This window comes from Archocentrus centrarchus, chromosome 3 (assembly GCF_007364275.1).
Source record: "Archocentrus centrarchus isolate MPI-CPG fArcCen1 chromosome 3, fArcCen1, whole genome shotgun sequence".
NCBI classification, from domain to species: domain Eukaryota; kingdom Metazoa; phylum Chordata; class Actinopteri; order Cichliformes; family Cichlidae; genus Archocentrus; species Archocentrus centrarchus.
Genome location: NC_044348.1, coordinates 29,759,608 through 29,776,304, shown reverse-complemented (window position 1 = coordinate 29,776,304; position 16,697 = coordinate 29,759,608). Strand labels below are relative to the sequence as shown.

The window sequence follows — 16,697 nt, the reverse complement described above, 5'->3', positions numbered from 1 at the left end:
GGGGAATTTGCAGCAAGAGCCTAACCAATTTCAGAATTAATGCTTCGATCTTAAATATGATCAATCTATCTCGATAAATGGGCTACGTACCACAGGCTTTTAAGGTGGCAGTAATTAAACCATTACTTAAAAAGCCATCACTTTGCCCAGCTCTTAGTTAAATATAGGCCAATCTCCAAACTTAGAGTAGTAGTAAATCAGCTAACTGATCATCTGTAGAGGAATTGTTTATTTGAAGAGTATCAGTCAGGTTTCAGAATTCACCACAGTACCAAAACAGCATTAGTAAAGATTACAAATGATCTTCTTATGGCCTCTGACTCATCTCCATACTTCTCCTGATAGACCTCGGCGTAGCTTTCGATACTGTTGACCAAGATATTTTATTATAGAGATTAGAGCATGCTGTAGGTATTAAAAGGTCCTGTGCTGCAATGGTTTGAATCATATCTATCTAATAGACTTTTTTTAAGTAAATGAGGAGTCTTCTTGACACAGTAAGGTTAATTATGGAGTTCCACAGGGTCCTGTGCTGGGACCAATTCTATTTACATCATACAAGCAGTATTATTAGAAGGCATAGCATACATTTTCATTGATATGCAGATGATTTATCTATCCACGAAGCCAGATGACACACATCAATTAGTTAAACTACAGGAATGTTTTACAGATATAAGGACCTGGATGAAGACTTGGAGCATGTATAATGTAAATTTCCTGCTTCTAAATTCAGATAAAACTGAGATTATTGTACTCTAAAAATCCCTAAAAAATCTTAGAAACATTGTGTCTAACCAGATAAATACCCTGGATGGCATTACCTTGGCCTCCAGTAACACTGTGAGGAATCGTGGAGTAATTTTTGACCAGGATATATCTTTCAGTGCACATATTAAACAAATATGTAGGACTGCTTTCTTGCATTTGCACAACATCTCTAAAATTAGAAACATCCTGTCTCAGGCTGATGCTGAAAATATACCGAAAGAGAGAGCATATTTCTACCATACTGGCTTCTCTTCACTGGCTCCCTGTTAAATCCAGAATCAAATTTTAAATCCTTCTTCTCACTACAAGGTCTTCAATAATCAGGCCCATCTTATCTTAAAGACCTAATAGTATCATATCACCCCAATAGAGAACGTCACTCTCAGATGGCTGGCTTACTTGTGGTTCCTAAGGTATTCAAAAGTGGACTGGGAGGCAGAGTCTTTAGCTTTCAGGCCCCTCTTCTGTGGAACCAGATCCCAGTCTGGATCCGGAAGATAGGCACCCTCTCTATTGTTAAGATTGCATTTAAACATTTCCTTTTCGATAAAGTTTTTAGTTAGGGCTGGATGAGGTGACCCTGAATGTTAGTTGTGCTACAATAGCCTAGGCTGTTGGGGGCTTCTCATGATGCGCCGAGTGTTTCTTATTCAATCACCTCTTTTCATTCTCTGTGTGTTTATACACCACTCTGCTTTTAATCATTAGTTATCATTAATCTCTGGCTCTCTTCAATGTGTGTTTTTTGGTTTTTCCTTCCCACTGTTGCCAAGTGCTTGCTCATAGAAGGTCATCTGATTGTTGGGGTTTTCTCAGTATTATTGTATGGTCTTTACCTTAAGCGCCTCGAGGCAGCTGTTATTGTGATTTGGCACTATATAAATAAAATTTAATGTAATTGAAAAACTGAATAGTTTGGGGCCTGATATTAACACAGATTTTGAGAGTTACAGTATGTTGAAACTAAACAAGACTCATCACAGATGAGACTATCCTCCCACCATTTTTGAAAATATAAAATATATGTGAAAGTGTGGATAACATTACAGCCCCATTTTATAATAGAAAACCCTTCAGGATGCATCTTATTACCTTCTTCAAAACTATTTTGCCCTAATTTGGAGGCCTTGCCCTAATACTTTTAGTCACCCCTGGGGTAGTAAGGCTATAATACATATCCCAGCAAAAATATGTTTTCAATGTTACCAGTACTCATTAAATCAAAACAATTTTTCTGCATACTGATAATTTGTGATTATCTTTAACATTTCTACAAACAGTTTTTGGGCTGTTTGCCTACAGACTTCTATAAAACCGGAAATCTTTCTGCAACCACAGGAGTCGCCCCCTGCTGGCCATCAGAGTCTTTAGTAACAACCACGTAACAATTAACACGTTAACCATTATAACCCAAAATCACCCAGATGAACACAAAACGAATATTTACAGTGAAACAATGATAAGTTTGTAGCAGTAGTAATAATTTCTTCTGAAACATCAACAGCAGGTACTATTAGTGTTAAAAAGCTAAATAATTCCTGTCATATCCTGCATAATTAAACAAACTTGATAAAATATATTTGGTAATGTAGCTTAAGAATGCTCTTAGTAATTAGAAAATTAATAAAATGTGCTATTGTGTACAAATTTGAAACAAATTTGAGCAGATTAAGCATACTATTTCTGATGCCAACCATGTCTGTGTTGCACACTTCAGGGTGTGTCAGTTTCATGATATAAATAAAAACAAAAAAACGGGTTTGCAGCATTAGACATCATTAGCAACTAGCAGGGAATCCTATTTATAGCTCTTCCAAATACTAATAAAAGGCAATAAACCAGAAAAAAAAACATCATTTTATTTTAAAATATTTTCAATAAATGTCTGTTCCCTAGTGTGTGTGTGTGTGTGTGTGTGTGTGTGTACCTTTAAGGTACCAGTGGACTATCATTACTTTGAGGAGCTTTCCTAGAGAACTCCAGCTGTGCCTGTGTTCTGGTTCCTGAGATGGGGGTGGAGTGCAGTTTTTTTAGCTTTGCCCCCCCACCCCACCCCACCCCACCACCACCACCACCACCAAGCTCAAGGACAAGCCTGGAGAGTTATGAGTGAAGGGAGAGAGAGGTTTGGGAGGAGAGGACGGCCCAAGTGTTTGTTTGCAGGAGATAAATGGGAGAGGAGAGAAAGCAAGGCATGGAGAGACATAAAGATGAAAATAAAGAAGGGGATGGAAAGAGCCAGTCCACTTGAATTCACTATTCAAAAAAGAAGAATTAGGAATTAGGACTTTTATACTGATGTAAAAATTAAAACATAAAGAAAAGAAAGGTGCTAGAGCCAACGTTTCATGAGGGCAACCAGGGTAGGAAAGGTCACAATTAAGTTTTTTGCGGGATGCTGAAAATTAAATCAGAGCAAAGTTGGTGCTTGTGCAGGAAAGAAGAGCAGCCGAGCCTTTCTGATTGAGTGGAGCTGGCAGGCCGGGGAAGCCTCCCTCGGACTGCTGTCAGCTGGGAGCGTGGAGAGGCCAATCACTGACACAACAAAGCTGCATAAGTGCCACTTCCCCAGCAGGGGGCACCCTAGCCTCCTGCCCTGTATCATGCTGAGTGACCCCCCTGAGGAAAGATTTATATTTTTAAACAACTTTTCCACCCCAAGGTGACGGGATAACAACCATGCCAAGGGTCCACGTAATGAAACATGACCTGCAGGCCTCCATGCTACACTAAAGATACTTTAATTGAGATAAAAACAAGATGAGGGCGCTAGACTCCCCGTCACGCGGAATTACGCTGTGTGTTTTTTGATCTGATGCACAGGAGCAAGATGCTAGGCGCAGTTATTTTGAGCAATAATTACACATTTTCACAGGTTTTACTGTGCAGCTACAGCCTTAGGTATATCTCAAGCAATGGAATTGATTGCCGCTAGCAAAAACAGAGGTAACGAAGACACCATCGCTCGCATGTGATACTGCATGCAAGCAAAATTTCTCCACCTATATTGATTAGCTCACGCAATATTGTGTATTTTTAGGGGTTCTTGACACTCTGATAAGCAGAGAAAGATTCAAAATTTCACTGGCAAGTTACATCCCTCTAAACTCTGTTCCTTTAGTCCAGAGGACAATCTGACAGCCAGCCTTCAAAAGACAAACCCATAAAGTATTTATGCGTGTGCCTGGGGTCCAGTGAGTTCAGACAGCCACTGAAGAATTCATTAAAGGAGGTGAAAGAATTGTTAAGTGTATCAAATTTAAACCAAGGCCAAACAAGAAAAGGCTCAGTCTGAACCACAGAAGAAGAGAAAATCAAAACTGTCTGTAGTGATGACACAATAAATACAAAAACAACATGCTCCTCACAAAAAAGGCAACAGATAATCATTTTATCATGACATGACATGAGGAATATTCCTGTTGCATCAGTAACCACTTTTCTTCTGAGGCCAGCTGCCATTAAGAACACCTAAAAGCTGCAGTGCTGTGAAAAAGTATCTTCCCCCTTCCTGATTTTTTTTTTTTTTTTTGCATATTTGTCACATTTGTTACATGTCTCCGATCATTAAACAAATTTTGATATTAGACAAAGATAAATCAAGTAAATACAAAATGCAGTTTTTAAATGATGATTCTTTTTATTAGGGGAAAAAAAAAGCTATCCAAACCTACCTGGCCCTATTTGAAAAAAGTAATTGACGCCTAAACCTTAATAACTGGTCGTGCCACCCTTGTCAGCAAGAACTGCAATCAAGCATTTGCAATAACTGGCACTGACTCTTTTACATCACTGTGGAGGAATTTTGGCCCACTCTTCCTTGTAGAATTGTTTTAATTCAGCCACACTGGAGGGTTTTCGAGTACGAACGACCTGTTTAAGGTCATGCCGAGCATCTCAATCGGATTTAAGTCTGGACTTTGACTAGGCTCCTCCACAACCTTCATTTCAGTTCCTTCAAGCAATTTCTTGATTCTACAGGCCTGGCAGTAATCAGACATGGGTGTAGCTAGTAAAATTGGACTCAGCTTGTCATCATTTAAAAGCTGCATATTTACTCTGGTTCTCTCTCTGTCTAATATTAAAATGTGTTTGATGATCTGAAATATTTAAGTATGACAAATATGCCGGGAAAAAAAAGGAGAAAACAAGAAGGGGCAAATACTTTTTTTTTTTTTTTGTCTGAGACATTTCTACATTGTATGGTGGATGACATAAACAAGCCTCACCTGTTTCTTGAATTCGTCGGTGTAGCAGCCCCGGATGAAGAAAGGCCTCGTCTTTACACGAGCGGATCTGCGTTCCCACAAGCTCAGAGTTGGTGGCGAGTATTCTGGCACTTTCCTCGTTCAAGTTCACCCCAGCCATAGAGGCCACATCATTGATGTCATCATCGTCTCTGAAAGCATATTGTGGTAGATTAGCAAAATACACTCAGTGGAAAGTTGTCTTCTTCTCCAAGAGAAGACACAAAGTTATTAATTGGTGGCTGGGGTTTAATTACATTTGCAGATACTGACTGAGCAAGCAAGACTTTTTAAAATGCCAATATACAAAAATATGCATTGTACTGTGGTACATTTGGTATCCTGTATCTTTTCTTCTTCTTTTTTTTTTTTAATGTTTAAACATCTTTGTTGTGCAACAAGACAAAACAGAGCCATAGGAAAAGTAAAAGGCACTTCCTCCAAAAATATATACCTGTCCAAGCTTAATTTAAGGCAAAGTCAGTGAAATTTCCACAGGTCCCCAAGGGGAAAGGCCCAAGTGGAAGGCTTTCTGCAAAGACTGCATAGCAATGCCCTTGTCACAGCATTAGTGACTCCTACCAGCAGCTGTGTTTAAACTACTTCCAAAATCAATAGGAGAATTCTTTTTACACAATCTGTTTTCCATATCAGTATTCATACCCTAATGTTATGTTATCAACTAGGAAATTTTTCTCTGGGATATTTGCCTGGATGAAAATATGCATCGGTTTTGTTCCGGGGAGCTATAGGTTGGTCATAAAGGCACAGAGGTCCCATTTCAGGGTCTATTTGTGTCAGCACTTGGGAGGCAGGGAGATGAAGAGCGTTTGGAAGGAGTATTGCTCGGTAAGGATGCTCCTGAGAATTGGCAAAGAGCTGCAATGAATCTGGCTGTAGACTAATGTCAACAAACTTTATTTACACAATGATGTGCAACACACAGCAATGTATTTTCTCAGTGCACTGGTCATTTCTCATGGGTATAACGCAGACTTCACAATGTTTACATGGTACTACAGTTTAGTAAAGACAAAGGAGGGTAAACATGCAAAATGTGCGCTACGGTCAGTGCATTTCATTGTCAGAGAGGTTTACATACAGTACCAGTCAAAGGCTTAGACACAGTGTGTCCAAACTTTTGACTGGTACTATATTCCATAAAAGGCTGCAAGTTTCTTTGCGAGTTGTCAATGGGAAAAATTCCTTTACAATTATTATACTTGGCAAGTAATGATTGTGATCCTGGCCTGAATTAGCAGAGCAGTGACATGTTGTGCTTAAAGGACTGGCCTAGAGCGAGGAGTGGATTTTCTGAGTGGCTTTGACGGAGAGAACAAAGAACCACAAGAACACACACAGAGTGGCCTCTTGCCACTCACTGGCTCACCTCCACAGTCATTTACGTTCATGCCACTATTGTTGGTTGCAACAGAGTTTGTGCATGTGTTCCTGTGCTTGTGGGTACACATGTGTGCAGCACGGGGCACCGAGTCCTTTCAGGCATCTCAGAGTGTGGGCACACACCGTCAGCCAAGTCCACCCCACCGAGGCCCTCCTGCTCCTTAGTGCGGCCACAGAGAGCCGATATGAAACTTGACACCACAGCAGGAGGTTGACAAAGATGATTAGAGTAGCTCCCTGAACTCTACACACCTCAACCTTCTCTCGTCTTTTCCTCCTCTCCTCCAGCTCTCTAATTAAGCCTTCACAGAGAGAATCTACACAACAACACAAGCTTGGATACATAGGATTATGGCCTGTGCTGCACCTCAGGCTGTGCACCTTTCTTCATCACGTCCTTACGGATAACTTGACCTGGCTTAAAAATCACACACGCTTTAGGCCACACTCAGCCACGTAAAAAAGACAGCTGCTACTTCACCAAATAAAAACGATATTTGAGGCTAATGTCCACGATGGAAAAGTGGCTACACAAGATCATGCAAAGTCAAAGCAAAACCTTAGCATCTATGTATCCAAAGAAAAGCAACCCGTGTAAAAATCTCTACCTGATGATAATAATATATCATAACTCCCTTCTCTAAACTAAATGTAAGACTAGAGCATATAAATACATGATGTTTTTCCTTATATAGATCGCCATCCAAGAGGCAGGGTACTCCCTGGACAGGTAATCAGTCTACTGGAGGGCTAACAGAGAGAGACAGACAACCATTCACATTTATGGCCAATTTAAAATAGCCAATTAACTTGACATACATGTCATACATGAACTGTGAGAGGAAGGAGTACCCAGAGAGAACCTATGCAGGCACAGGGAGAACATGCAAACTCCACACATAAAGGCCTCAGCTGCCCTGTAGATCCAAACTCAGGACCTCCTTGGTGTGAGGCAACAGCGGCGCTAACATTGCTCAACTGTGCCAATTTAGAACTGGCAATTCTAAATTGATCCCTCAAATAGGCTGTAACACTTTTTAATCTGACCTCTGTAAGCAAATTAAACACACTGGAAAAAAGATACAGGCTAAGAACAACTTCTCTCCTCGGGATTGAGAACAGACGAATATGGTTACTTGAATACCATAAAGACAGAAAGATCGAAAGAGACAGAAATCTCAGGTTGGCAGAACAAATCACAGTCTTAAGACTAGAAATCTCTGTAAAACTAGCTAGGCGACTTTTACATGAACCATTATACTACAGCAAAATGTGGGGTGGGCACTGAGCCACACCAGGTGGGGCATAGAGCACCAGGGGAAAGTCTGGAAATAAACTAAGCTGAATCATACTACCCTGTATTCACATTAAGAGCCACTGTACTATATCAAGTACGAACAATTTCTTAGATAATAATAAACACATTAAGATATGTGACATTAGTACAGTTAGCAAACATCAAATGAATATGGCTTTAAAAATATAATATAAAGCATATTTAATTTTTCTTGAGTCTGAGTAATAAAAAAAAAATACATTAGGATCAAGATCTCCATTTTTTACACCAGGCTTACAGGACTGTAGAGAAGAAGCATTATTGTTAAACTGAGATGGCACAACTATAGCTGCACTACAGCCCTAGGATTTCTTTACAGGAAATGTATGTGTACTTTGGAATAATCACCAACAATGGATCCACTGGATAAGCTATCAGCAGGGAGATAACTACAGTGCCTAACACTATACAGGCACACAAAACATCAAGCAGTATCCAAGAATTCTGGTAATCTCTTTTTCTTTGATGATCTGTTTTCAGGGCTATTTGGGATCGCCAGGGCTCGAATCTAACGAGAATGCCAAAGACAGGTCTGACATTAAAAGGAGGGAGTGAGATATGAAATGCAAAATATTCCCGACTATATCTCTGCGCTAATAAAGCAGAGATGTAATTAGCTTCCACAGAAGCTAAAGAACAGCCTCTCAGTTATTGGTTTGGGTTGGCTCGGGGACTCGGAGCCAGAGGCCACATGAATACATATGCATGTCGTTTCCACATCAAGCTCGTGTTTCAGAGAGGGCATGCCATAGGAGGTTGGAGGATTGCACTTGTCATTTAGAGGTTGTGTGGGAGTGTGCGGGGAGCATTCAGATCCCCCCCCCCCCACCCTTCACCGCTCCAACACCACCTTCACACTGATCCACCCCCGACTTCCCTATGGATAAAGGTCTCTGTGCCCAGGCAGGGGGGCCCTGATTGATCCCTGTGACTAACACCCAGGCCATGCATGCTGTTGTGCCCACCCTGAGAGACATGCACCACTGGAAAAGTATTCTCCATAAAACAGCCTGAAGTTCAGTGGCCAGCCAATGGGATATGTGTTCATGATCAAAATGAATGATAGCAGAGGCACCCAAAGACCAACAACAAGCTAAGTGCTCTGTGATGTTTAATAAGTAACCGTTATTAATTCAACACCGGCGCTCAGGCTGCTATTATTCACAAGCATTTAAAATACCTGGCAAAGAAATGGTGTGACATAGATGATGCTCTGATCAAAGCTAAAATATTTTTGTTGGATTTGTGAGCTGTTAAGAATACTGTGTAGCAGTTTAAACTTTCCTGTATGTATTTGGAACCGCCACCACTTTCTTCATGGATTTTTCTCTCATCGTAATCAAATCTTGTGCCTGCCGTATTTCCAAGTTGCTGCATCAACAATTTTTGGGAGATCACTTTTAAGTTTTAATTGAGTCAAATTTATTTGTAAAGTTCTTCTTAGCAAAACAGGCACATCACATAGCAATTTACAAATGATATAACCACAAAGCATAATGAAGTCAGTTTGCTGGTACATGCTGGAAAAGAGCTGGTGGACTTTTGAGTCCACTGGCAACAGTGACTGAACAACAAAAACTTTTGATCCTAACTTTGCATGCATATCTGTCTGTGCCTTTTCCTACGCAACCATGCCAGTATTTGTTAATGCGCAGGGATGTGTGTCCATCATGAAGCACAGGGTTGGATGTGAGGGGCTGAGGCTGAGCTCGGAGGTTGGCAGAGGGCTGAGGGCCTCGGCTGGCTCGCCAGTGATTACAGCGGATGTCGAGTGTTTACAGAGAGATGAGGAGCGGTGGGGGGAAGGGGAGGGGGCGGGGGCACAGAGACAGCTGCTTTCACTCTGTACTGTAAACTACACACACATGCACACACACCAACACAAGCACTTACACAGAAGGCTGTAGCTACATTGGAAACCCCACAAGCCCTGCAGTGTGTATGTGTGTGTTTGTGCTACAGCTGGCCCGCTGGGACCAGTGGTTCAGAGTGACAGCCATACACACATCAGTCCCAGACTGCAGCTGAACATGGTGCAGGCTGGGTGGGGGAGAGCACGGTGGATGCTGACTGACCAGTTGATTTTTTTTTTTTTTTCTTTATTACAGGCAACAGATATTTTCTACACCCCCAATGCTGCTATAGAAGTACTTTATGTGCTTCAAGTGCTTTATGATTGAATTCGCTCTGACTTCTGTTCACTTAGACTTTTTTATGTACTGGTCACTTCTCTTCATCCTTTTTTGTAATTACTAAAATGATGTCAATGACACATTTTTTTAATTAACTCTGACCTACTTGAGTATATAACACAAATGGGCTGCTGTGGATGTTTAAACGTTAGCTTTTTAAAAACGACTGTAGAAACTCGAAAGTTCTTTTTTTTTTTTAACAACTTGTAAAATGTCAGGTTTTTTTTCCAGCATGGTAAACATGAAAAAAAACGTGCAGTTTCACAGACACAACTCATTCTGTCCTAGGTGTCTAGACATGGTGTGAAGGCAGTATGGCTTCAGGTGGATCACCTCGTAGCAATGAGCTGTGTTCTAGCATATTTGCATCCTCAGGTACAAAATTTGACAGCACAGGAAAAAAAGTGTTTGAAACTGCAGAACTGAGAAGTTTCAGTCAACAGGAACCAACTGAGGTCCTTCTGAAACCTTAACAAGTAAAGAATTTACTTCTTTAATTTACACTCTTTTCAGTAGAGTGAAAACTTAGGAGAGAATCGATGAGAGAAGATAATCAGACATCAAACGTTAAAATCAATATCGGGGTCAGCAAACTCATATGTGACTTCAAGTGAAAATGAAAGTTTTGCATGTATGTGGTGTTGCAAGAAAAGAAAAGACCTGCCTATAGAGACAAATAAACGGATGAAAGCAAGAGCAGTTAATGGACTACACATTATGTAGAGTGTCCAACGCAAAAATGGAGAGCAGGCAAAATATCACCTGACCTGGATAAAAAGAAAATAAACTACAAAATGTCACTGACACAATTTTTCTGTGACAGTGGTACTGCGTTATTGGACTTATGTTGAAACCAGTGCGTTTGTGTGTGGTGGGCCACTGTGATCACCGCAGGGGGGAAAAGGTCGCCAGTAACAAGCGAGCCTGACAGCTTAATTACCAACGCAGCTAAAGATTTATTGGTTTATCAATCAGAGCCCAGGGCGCTGCCTTTCCCCTCAGGAGACGGGAGCCATTACCATGAACCCGTTGGCCCATGTGACCCAGACTCTTCTTGTCCTGTCCCAGTCACATAGGGGCAATCCTAAACCTCCGGCACCTGTCAATACATGTGTACAAGCATATTTGATATGCACACATACACACACACACACCCAAATTCTTAGATTCCTGGGATATACACATATGTTCATGTGCACCCAAGCAGAGACACAAACAAACACAGACAAATAGAGGAATGTATGCAAACATAAAACACATAAAGACTCTCACAAAACATGGACCACAAAGGCCAGCATGTGGGCGCTGAACCTTTTATGTTTTGAGACAAAGGCACAGCTGAAGCAGAGGCAAGACCAGAGAAAGAGCGAGGGAGAGCAAAGCTGCAGGGTAAATACTGTATGTTTGACTTAACCAAAAGGTATTTTCAGAACCGCATCCAGAAATTCCAACCATATGGGTACAATTATCTTATTTCTAAATTAAGCTGTAGCTCATTTGGAATCCTGTCAATGAGTTGTGACACAAGGAAGGGGATCGTGAGGGTGATCTATTAACTGACAGTGTGCTGCTATGTGGTGGGCACAGGAAGAAAGGACCACCGATCAACCAGCCGGGCAGGCAGGCAGCCAGGTGGCCAGGCAGGCAACTCAGATAACCACTCACAGCCTTAGCTGAGAGTGTAGCCTGTAGTCATGCAGAAGCTTTTTAGTGAAATGCTGCCCCCATGTGTTGGAAGCTACAAATAACATGCTCCACAGTCATTCTCCTGGCGAGAGGAGTTGTACCTGAAAGAGCCTCCTCCAGGGTCATTGAGCTTGTTTTTCTGATTCCCAGTGATCTGAACAGGCAGGCCCATGGGACTTTTGCCTGCTTGGATGATGGCTCCCTTTCCCATTGTGCCTGTTACGGAAAGGGGGGAAAAAACAAAGAAGAAAACACTAAACAAAAAGGAAAGGAATAATGTTATCATTGAAGTGTCCCCTTCTATCTGCATCAAATATTCATCCTGTCTAACGACTACCTTCAGCTGTCTCTGTCATCCTCACAGGGGTAGGGTGAGGATGAGGATGAGGGTGAGGGTGCGGTGCTGTTGCTCTCCCCAGGTTGGTGCGGAGAGCGTCGCTCTGTCAATATCACTGCACTTCACCGCCTTTCCTTACACTCCTAAACCGCATCCTGCTCCGAGACACGTTTTCCAGAGAGGCACAAGGACTGCCAGAGTGAATTTAAACTTGATTTTAACAGGCATGTTCCTAGCCAAAAGGCACAGGAAAGTATTTTTAGAACTATCCCCGCATTCCAATTTATGGGCATAAAACAACCTACAGATCTTTCACTGCAGGCAATCTTGGGGAAGGGGGCAGATCAAATTTGTATGCACCTCCGATCGTACACAGGCACACAGACACACATACACACACACACACACACACACAGACACTAACGCAAACGCACAAGCACAAACAGGTACAAACACATACACTCATTTCACACACCACTTGAGAGCACACAGCTCTCTTAGGGGAGCGTTACACCCGGTTGGTGTTGGGGCGATATTTGTGGGCTTCTGTGGGAAGAGTGTTTGTGAATCAGTGTGAGTAAGCAGCAGCGCAAATGTTTGAGAAGGCTTTATAACCAGACAGAAAAAAAAAAAAAAAAAAAACACCTGTTCTCTCTATGGCTCCTGCCTGTTTACACATCTTTTAGCCTACCAAGAACACATTTAGGGTTTCACTAATGGCTAGCTTATGCTTAACCTATTTTAGTGGTTCTTTTAAAAAATAAATTTATATTGAGGTTGAAAATATCCAAATATTTCCTTATAATGCAGCCTTAATGGAAGGATGTAAATATTGTGGGACAGAAACAGAGGAAAACCGTAAGTCAAAGTAACCAAAAATGTATATAAATGTTGGTTCAATCTTTTATCTTTAACTGAATCTATATTTCAGTCCTCCAAATGCCTGATATAAGAATAGGTACTGTACATGTAATTGAATTCAATCAAATGTGTCTGTAAAAGGGCCTGCAGATGTCATACCTTGCGCTCTGATGGACTGCGTAATCACCACGGGCATCCGGACCTGGCCACCGACAGCGCCTCCTGTCTTGACACCCTGAGGAAGCAAAACTTTATTGTAGCATTTCTCAGAAAGAAACAATTGGAGAGAAAGGAGGAGGGGAAGAAGGGAAATTAAAAAGGATCAAACTGAATGTCTCCTAGAGCATTGCTCCATTTTTGTGTGAGCCCCAAACAGAAAGTGAAAAATCAAACTTTTTGTCATAGTTGGATAGGCAAAAAAAAACATAATCTGCAGTCACAGACCCAGTTGACTTTTATATATTGATTTCTTTTCAACTGTAACATAGTGAAAATACCAAGCAGTATATACAGAATAAATGCATAATATATACAAGGGTGGTGAATTCTACAGTGGCTATCTCCACACAGTACCGAGAAACTGGAGATCAAATTAAATGCACAAGAAGGCTGGATTTCTCCCACTGTATGTGACCTACATTTACTTGCATTTGCAGATAAGACAAAGGCAATAAGAAGTCAAGGCCACAGTGAAAAAGTAGTTTAGAAGAAGATGTAGTAGAAGAAGAAGGTGCAGGGGGTGGGAGACTATACTGGGCTATTAGAGTCACTTCCTTCCTTGGTAGCAGCTATAGGCCAAGCCTCAGGCTCAGCCATCCATTCCTACCAGTTTGCTTCTCGCTGCATATTTTTTAGCCTTGTTTTCCATTCCCTGACACATGCTATATTACTGTTCAAGCTACTGAAAAAAAGACAGAGGCCATTTTTCCCAGAGATTCACTGCAGGGGTCTGCGAGTAAAGGGGAGGGGGGAATACATTCAGAATGAGCAGAGATAGCTAGCACCTCTGGCCAGCTGGCGACACAGTTAAGAGAGGGGGGGGGGGGGGGGGGGGGGGGGGGGAGAACCTCAGGTAAGAAGTTTGAGAATCAGGGGCGGAAGGGATAACACTAAAACTGAACTGCTCATCTTTCACATGAAAATACATTTCTTACTTCTATAAGCTTGAATTATCAGAGTTATAATAAATGTTAGATGTTATTTAGATGAAAGAATAACATTAATTTTATGTGAAGACTGCAGAGATTTCCAAAAATACAGAAAAAATACATACATACATATAGCTAACGAGTTTGAGGCTATTTAGCATTTATATTTTATCTTCCTGATGACCGATATAACTTGACCAACAAAGTTAAAATATAACTTCTACCTCTTAGCCCAAATATACATCACATGGAATGAAGTGACACTGAATAAATGCATCCTCAAATGAATAAACTGCTACAGCATGTGTTCATGCAGGCTACCTACACCGCTCATGGTTTTATCAAGGCCATTCACCTCATATAACATTTGCCCCGAGGAAGTTTAAGGTCCAGTTCCCATATAGCTTTTGGCAGAAAAAAAAACAGAAAGAGGTATCTAACTAACATTTACTTTTTAAACTAATGTCTTTATTAAGTGCTCCATCCTACATGTGTAGAAATGTAGAATACTTGAGATATTTTGTACTAAAAACAAATTGAATCAAATTACACCCCTGACATTTGAAACACGGCACTGTTTCAAATGTTATAGGTTCAAAATCAAAATCACTCTGGCTTATTGGACATCCTGGAGCATTAATTCTAATTAAATTAAGAAGCTTTAAATCATGTAAGCCCACATCTATATACTCTTTTACTACAGCAAGAAATCTTTCCCATACCACTGTAGTATGAACAGCTATTTTTTTTTTAGCCTAATTCAACTAGCGTTCTGGTTTCAGACTGTTGATGTGCCAGCGGCGATCATTTACTAATGTTTTGTGTGATAGTTTATGTTGGCGTGTGTGTGTGTGTGTGTGTGTGTGTAGAGTGAGTGAGAGATGGAGAGAGAGTGAGAGAGACCAGAGGCATGTTCTGGACATAGACTGCGGCCGCCACATTGCTTTAAAATTGACCTGGGGCTGACCTAGTTACCTCGCTTCACCCTTCAACGGTTAACGGGTAGAGGGAGGGAAAGAGGGAGGGAGACGAGAGGGTGATGCGGGGGCAGATACAGTGAGAGAAACTGTTGGAAAGAGATGGAGAGAAAGTGTGTGTGTGTGTGTGTGTGTGTGTGTGTGTGTGTGTGTGTGTGTGTGTGTGTGTGTGTGTGTGTGTGTGTGTGTGTGTGTGTGTGGAGGGGGAAAGTGACAAACTAACTAGATCAGAAAGAAATGAGAGAAAAAAAGAGAGGGAGAGAGAGAGAGAAACAGAGCAAGAGAGACTAAGAGATGAAAATGTAAAAGAGAGACCCCTCTAGCTTGCCCACTCTTCTGCCTGGACCAGGCCAATCTGAGTCTGACCTCACTTGACCCATCTGTAGACATCTGGGTTCTGTGGGGTTACATGATTCTTAATGTACAAGCACATCTGCACACAGAGACACGAACACACATACAATATCCACGGTTATTATAGTTCACTAAAACTACACTACAAACTAAATCTAGGTATAAAAACTAATAGAAACTATATTTTTTTTTTTCCTTAAACAAGATACCTGTTGACCTGTAGAGCTCTGCTGCCAAATGTTTTACTTATACAATATGTGACATACTGGAATGGAAACTAATTTGGCTGTAGGTCAGCTATCATTGAGCTAATACTTACTTTTGCTCAGTGAACACTTGTAGCAGGTTTCAAAAGATTCAGCCAATAAATAAGGAAGCAGTAGTCACTGAAGTTAAACATGAATGTACTGTTTATCTTCAAAATTTCATAAAAAATAATTTTAAAAAATTGAAAATAAAAGATTTGTCTGAAGTATTTTGTAGAATTTTACACACTGAATACTCATACCAAGTTTCAAAAGAGTCAGCCTAGGAATAAGGGAGGAGTAGGGATTAGAGGTAAATATTAATGTACAGTATTTCTGGAAAAAGTCAGAAATCGAAACTCCATCTCTCCTGTTTTGTAGAAGCATAAAATATCAGAAGATTTCAAATACAAATGACCAAAGAGTAGCAAATTTAGGAAAAAGCTGACGGACGGCTCGGTATCAGATAAATAAAAATGCTGAGCAAATGTCATTAGTTTGGGTCATTAGTTTTGGACTAAAATTAACACTAAAATTAATTTTTGAAACCCCCCCCAAACAAACAATTTTCAAACATGACTGAGACAAGCAAACCTACTCTGTAAACTAACTCAAGGTCCAAAAATAAATAAACAACACCAACAGAAAGTGAGGCTGTTGCTTGCTGGTACTCTCTTTTTATTAGTCAGTGATTTCCTGTTTTATTTTGGTAGTCTTTTGTCTTCTGTAGCTTGTCGCTAGTTGTCGTAATGGCCTTCAGCTGGTCCTTGTTCCACACCTGTTCCCTATTCCTCCAATTAGCCCTTAGTGCATCAGTTTGTATAAATAGGCTAGGTTTCTCTTTGTCCTTCATTGTGGTGTCTGTGTGTATTCCCCATTCCTGTTCTTTTCTTTCTGTGTGCTCTCAGCCTTAGTTTGCTGGAGTTTGGAGCTTTGTGTGGATTTACTTTGTGGACTTGTGAGTTTTTGGACTTTACCTCAACCTCATTAAAAGGTTTCTTTTTTTTTTTTTTTTTTTTTTTTTTTGGACTCTGTATTTCCATCCTGTATATTAATAATCATGCGACCCTCATAACCTGCAACATGTGGGTGTGACCAACCATCACAGAGACCACTCTGGGTACCAAGAACCGTATCAG

General features: G+C 40.8%; 1 protein-coding gene across 1 annotated transcript in view; it reads right to left on the bottom strand.

The window, feature by feature from the left end:
- Positions 1 to 16,697, bottom strand: part of LOC115778311 (transcription initiation factor TFIID subunit 4) — a 106,471-nt gene that overhangs the window by 61,474 nt on the left and 28,300 nt on the right. Inside the window, exons 7-9 of the mRNA XM_030726380.1 lie at positions 12,994 to 13,069; positions 11,738 to 11,852; positions 5,001 to 5,170 (exon numbers count right to left, since the gene is read on the bottom strand). Of these exons, the coding sequence (XP_030582240.1) occupies positions 5,001 to 5,170; positions 11,738 to 11,852; positions 12,994 to 13,069 (361 nt within the window). The remainder of the gene's footprint in view (positions 1 to 5,000; positions 5,171 to 11,737; positions 11,853 to 12,993; positions 13,070 to 16,697) is intronic.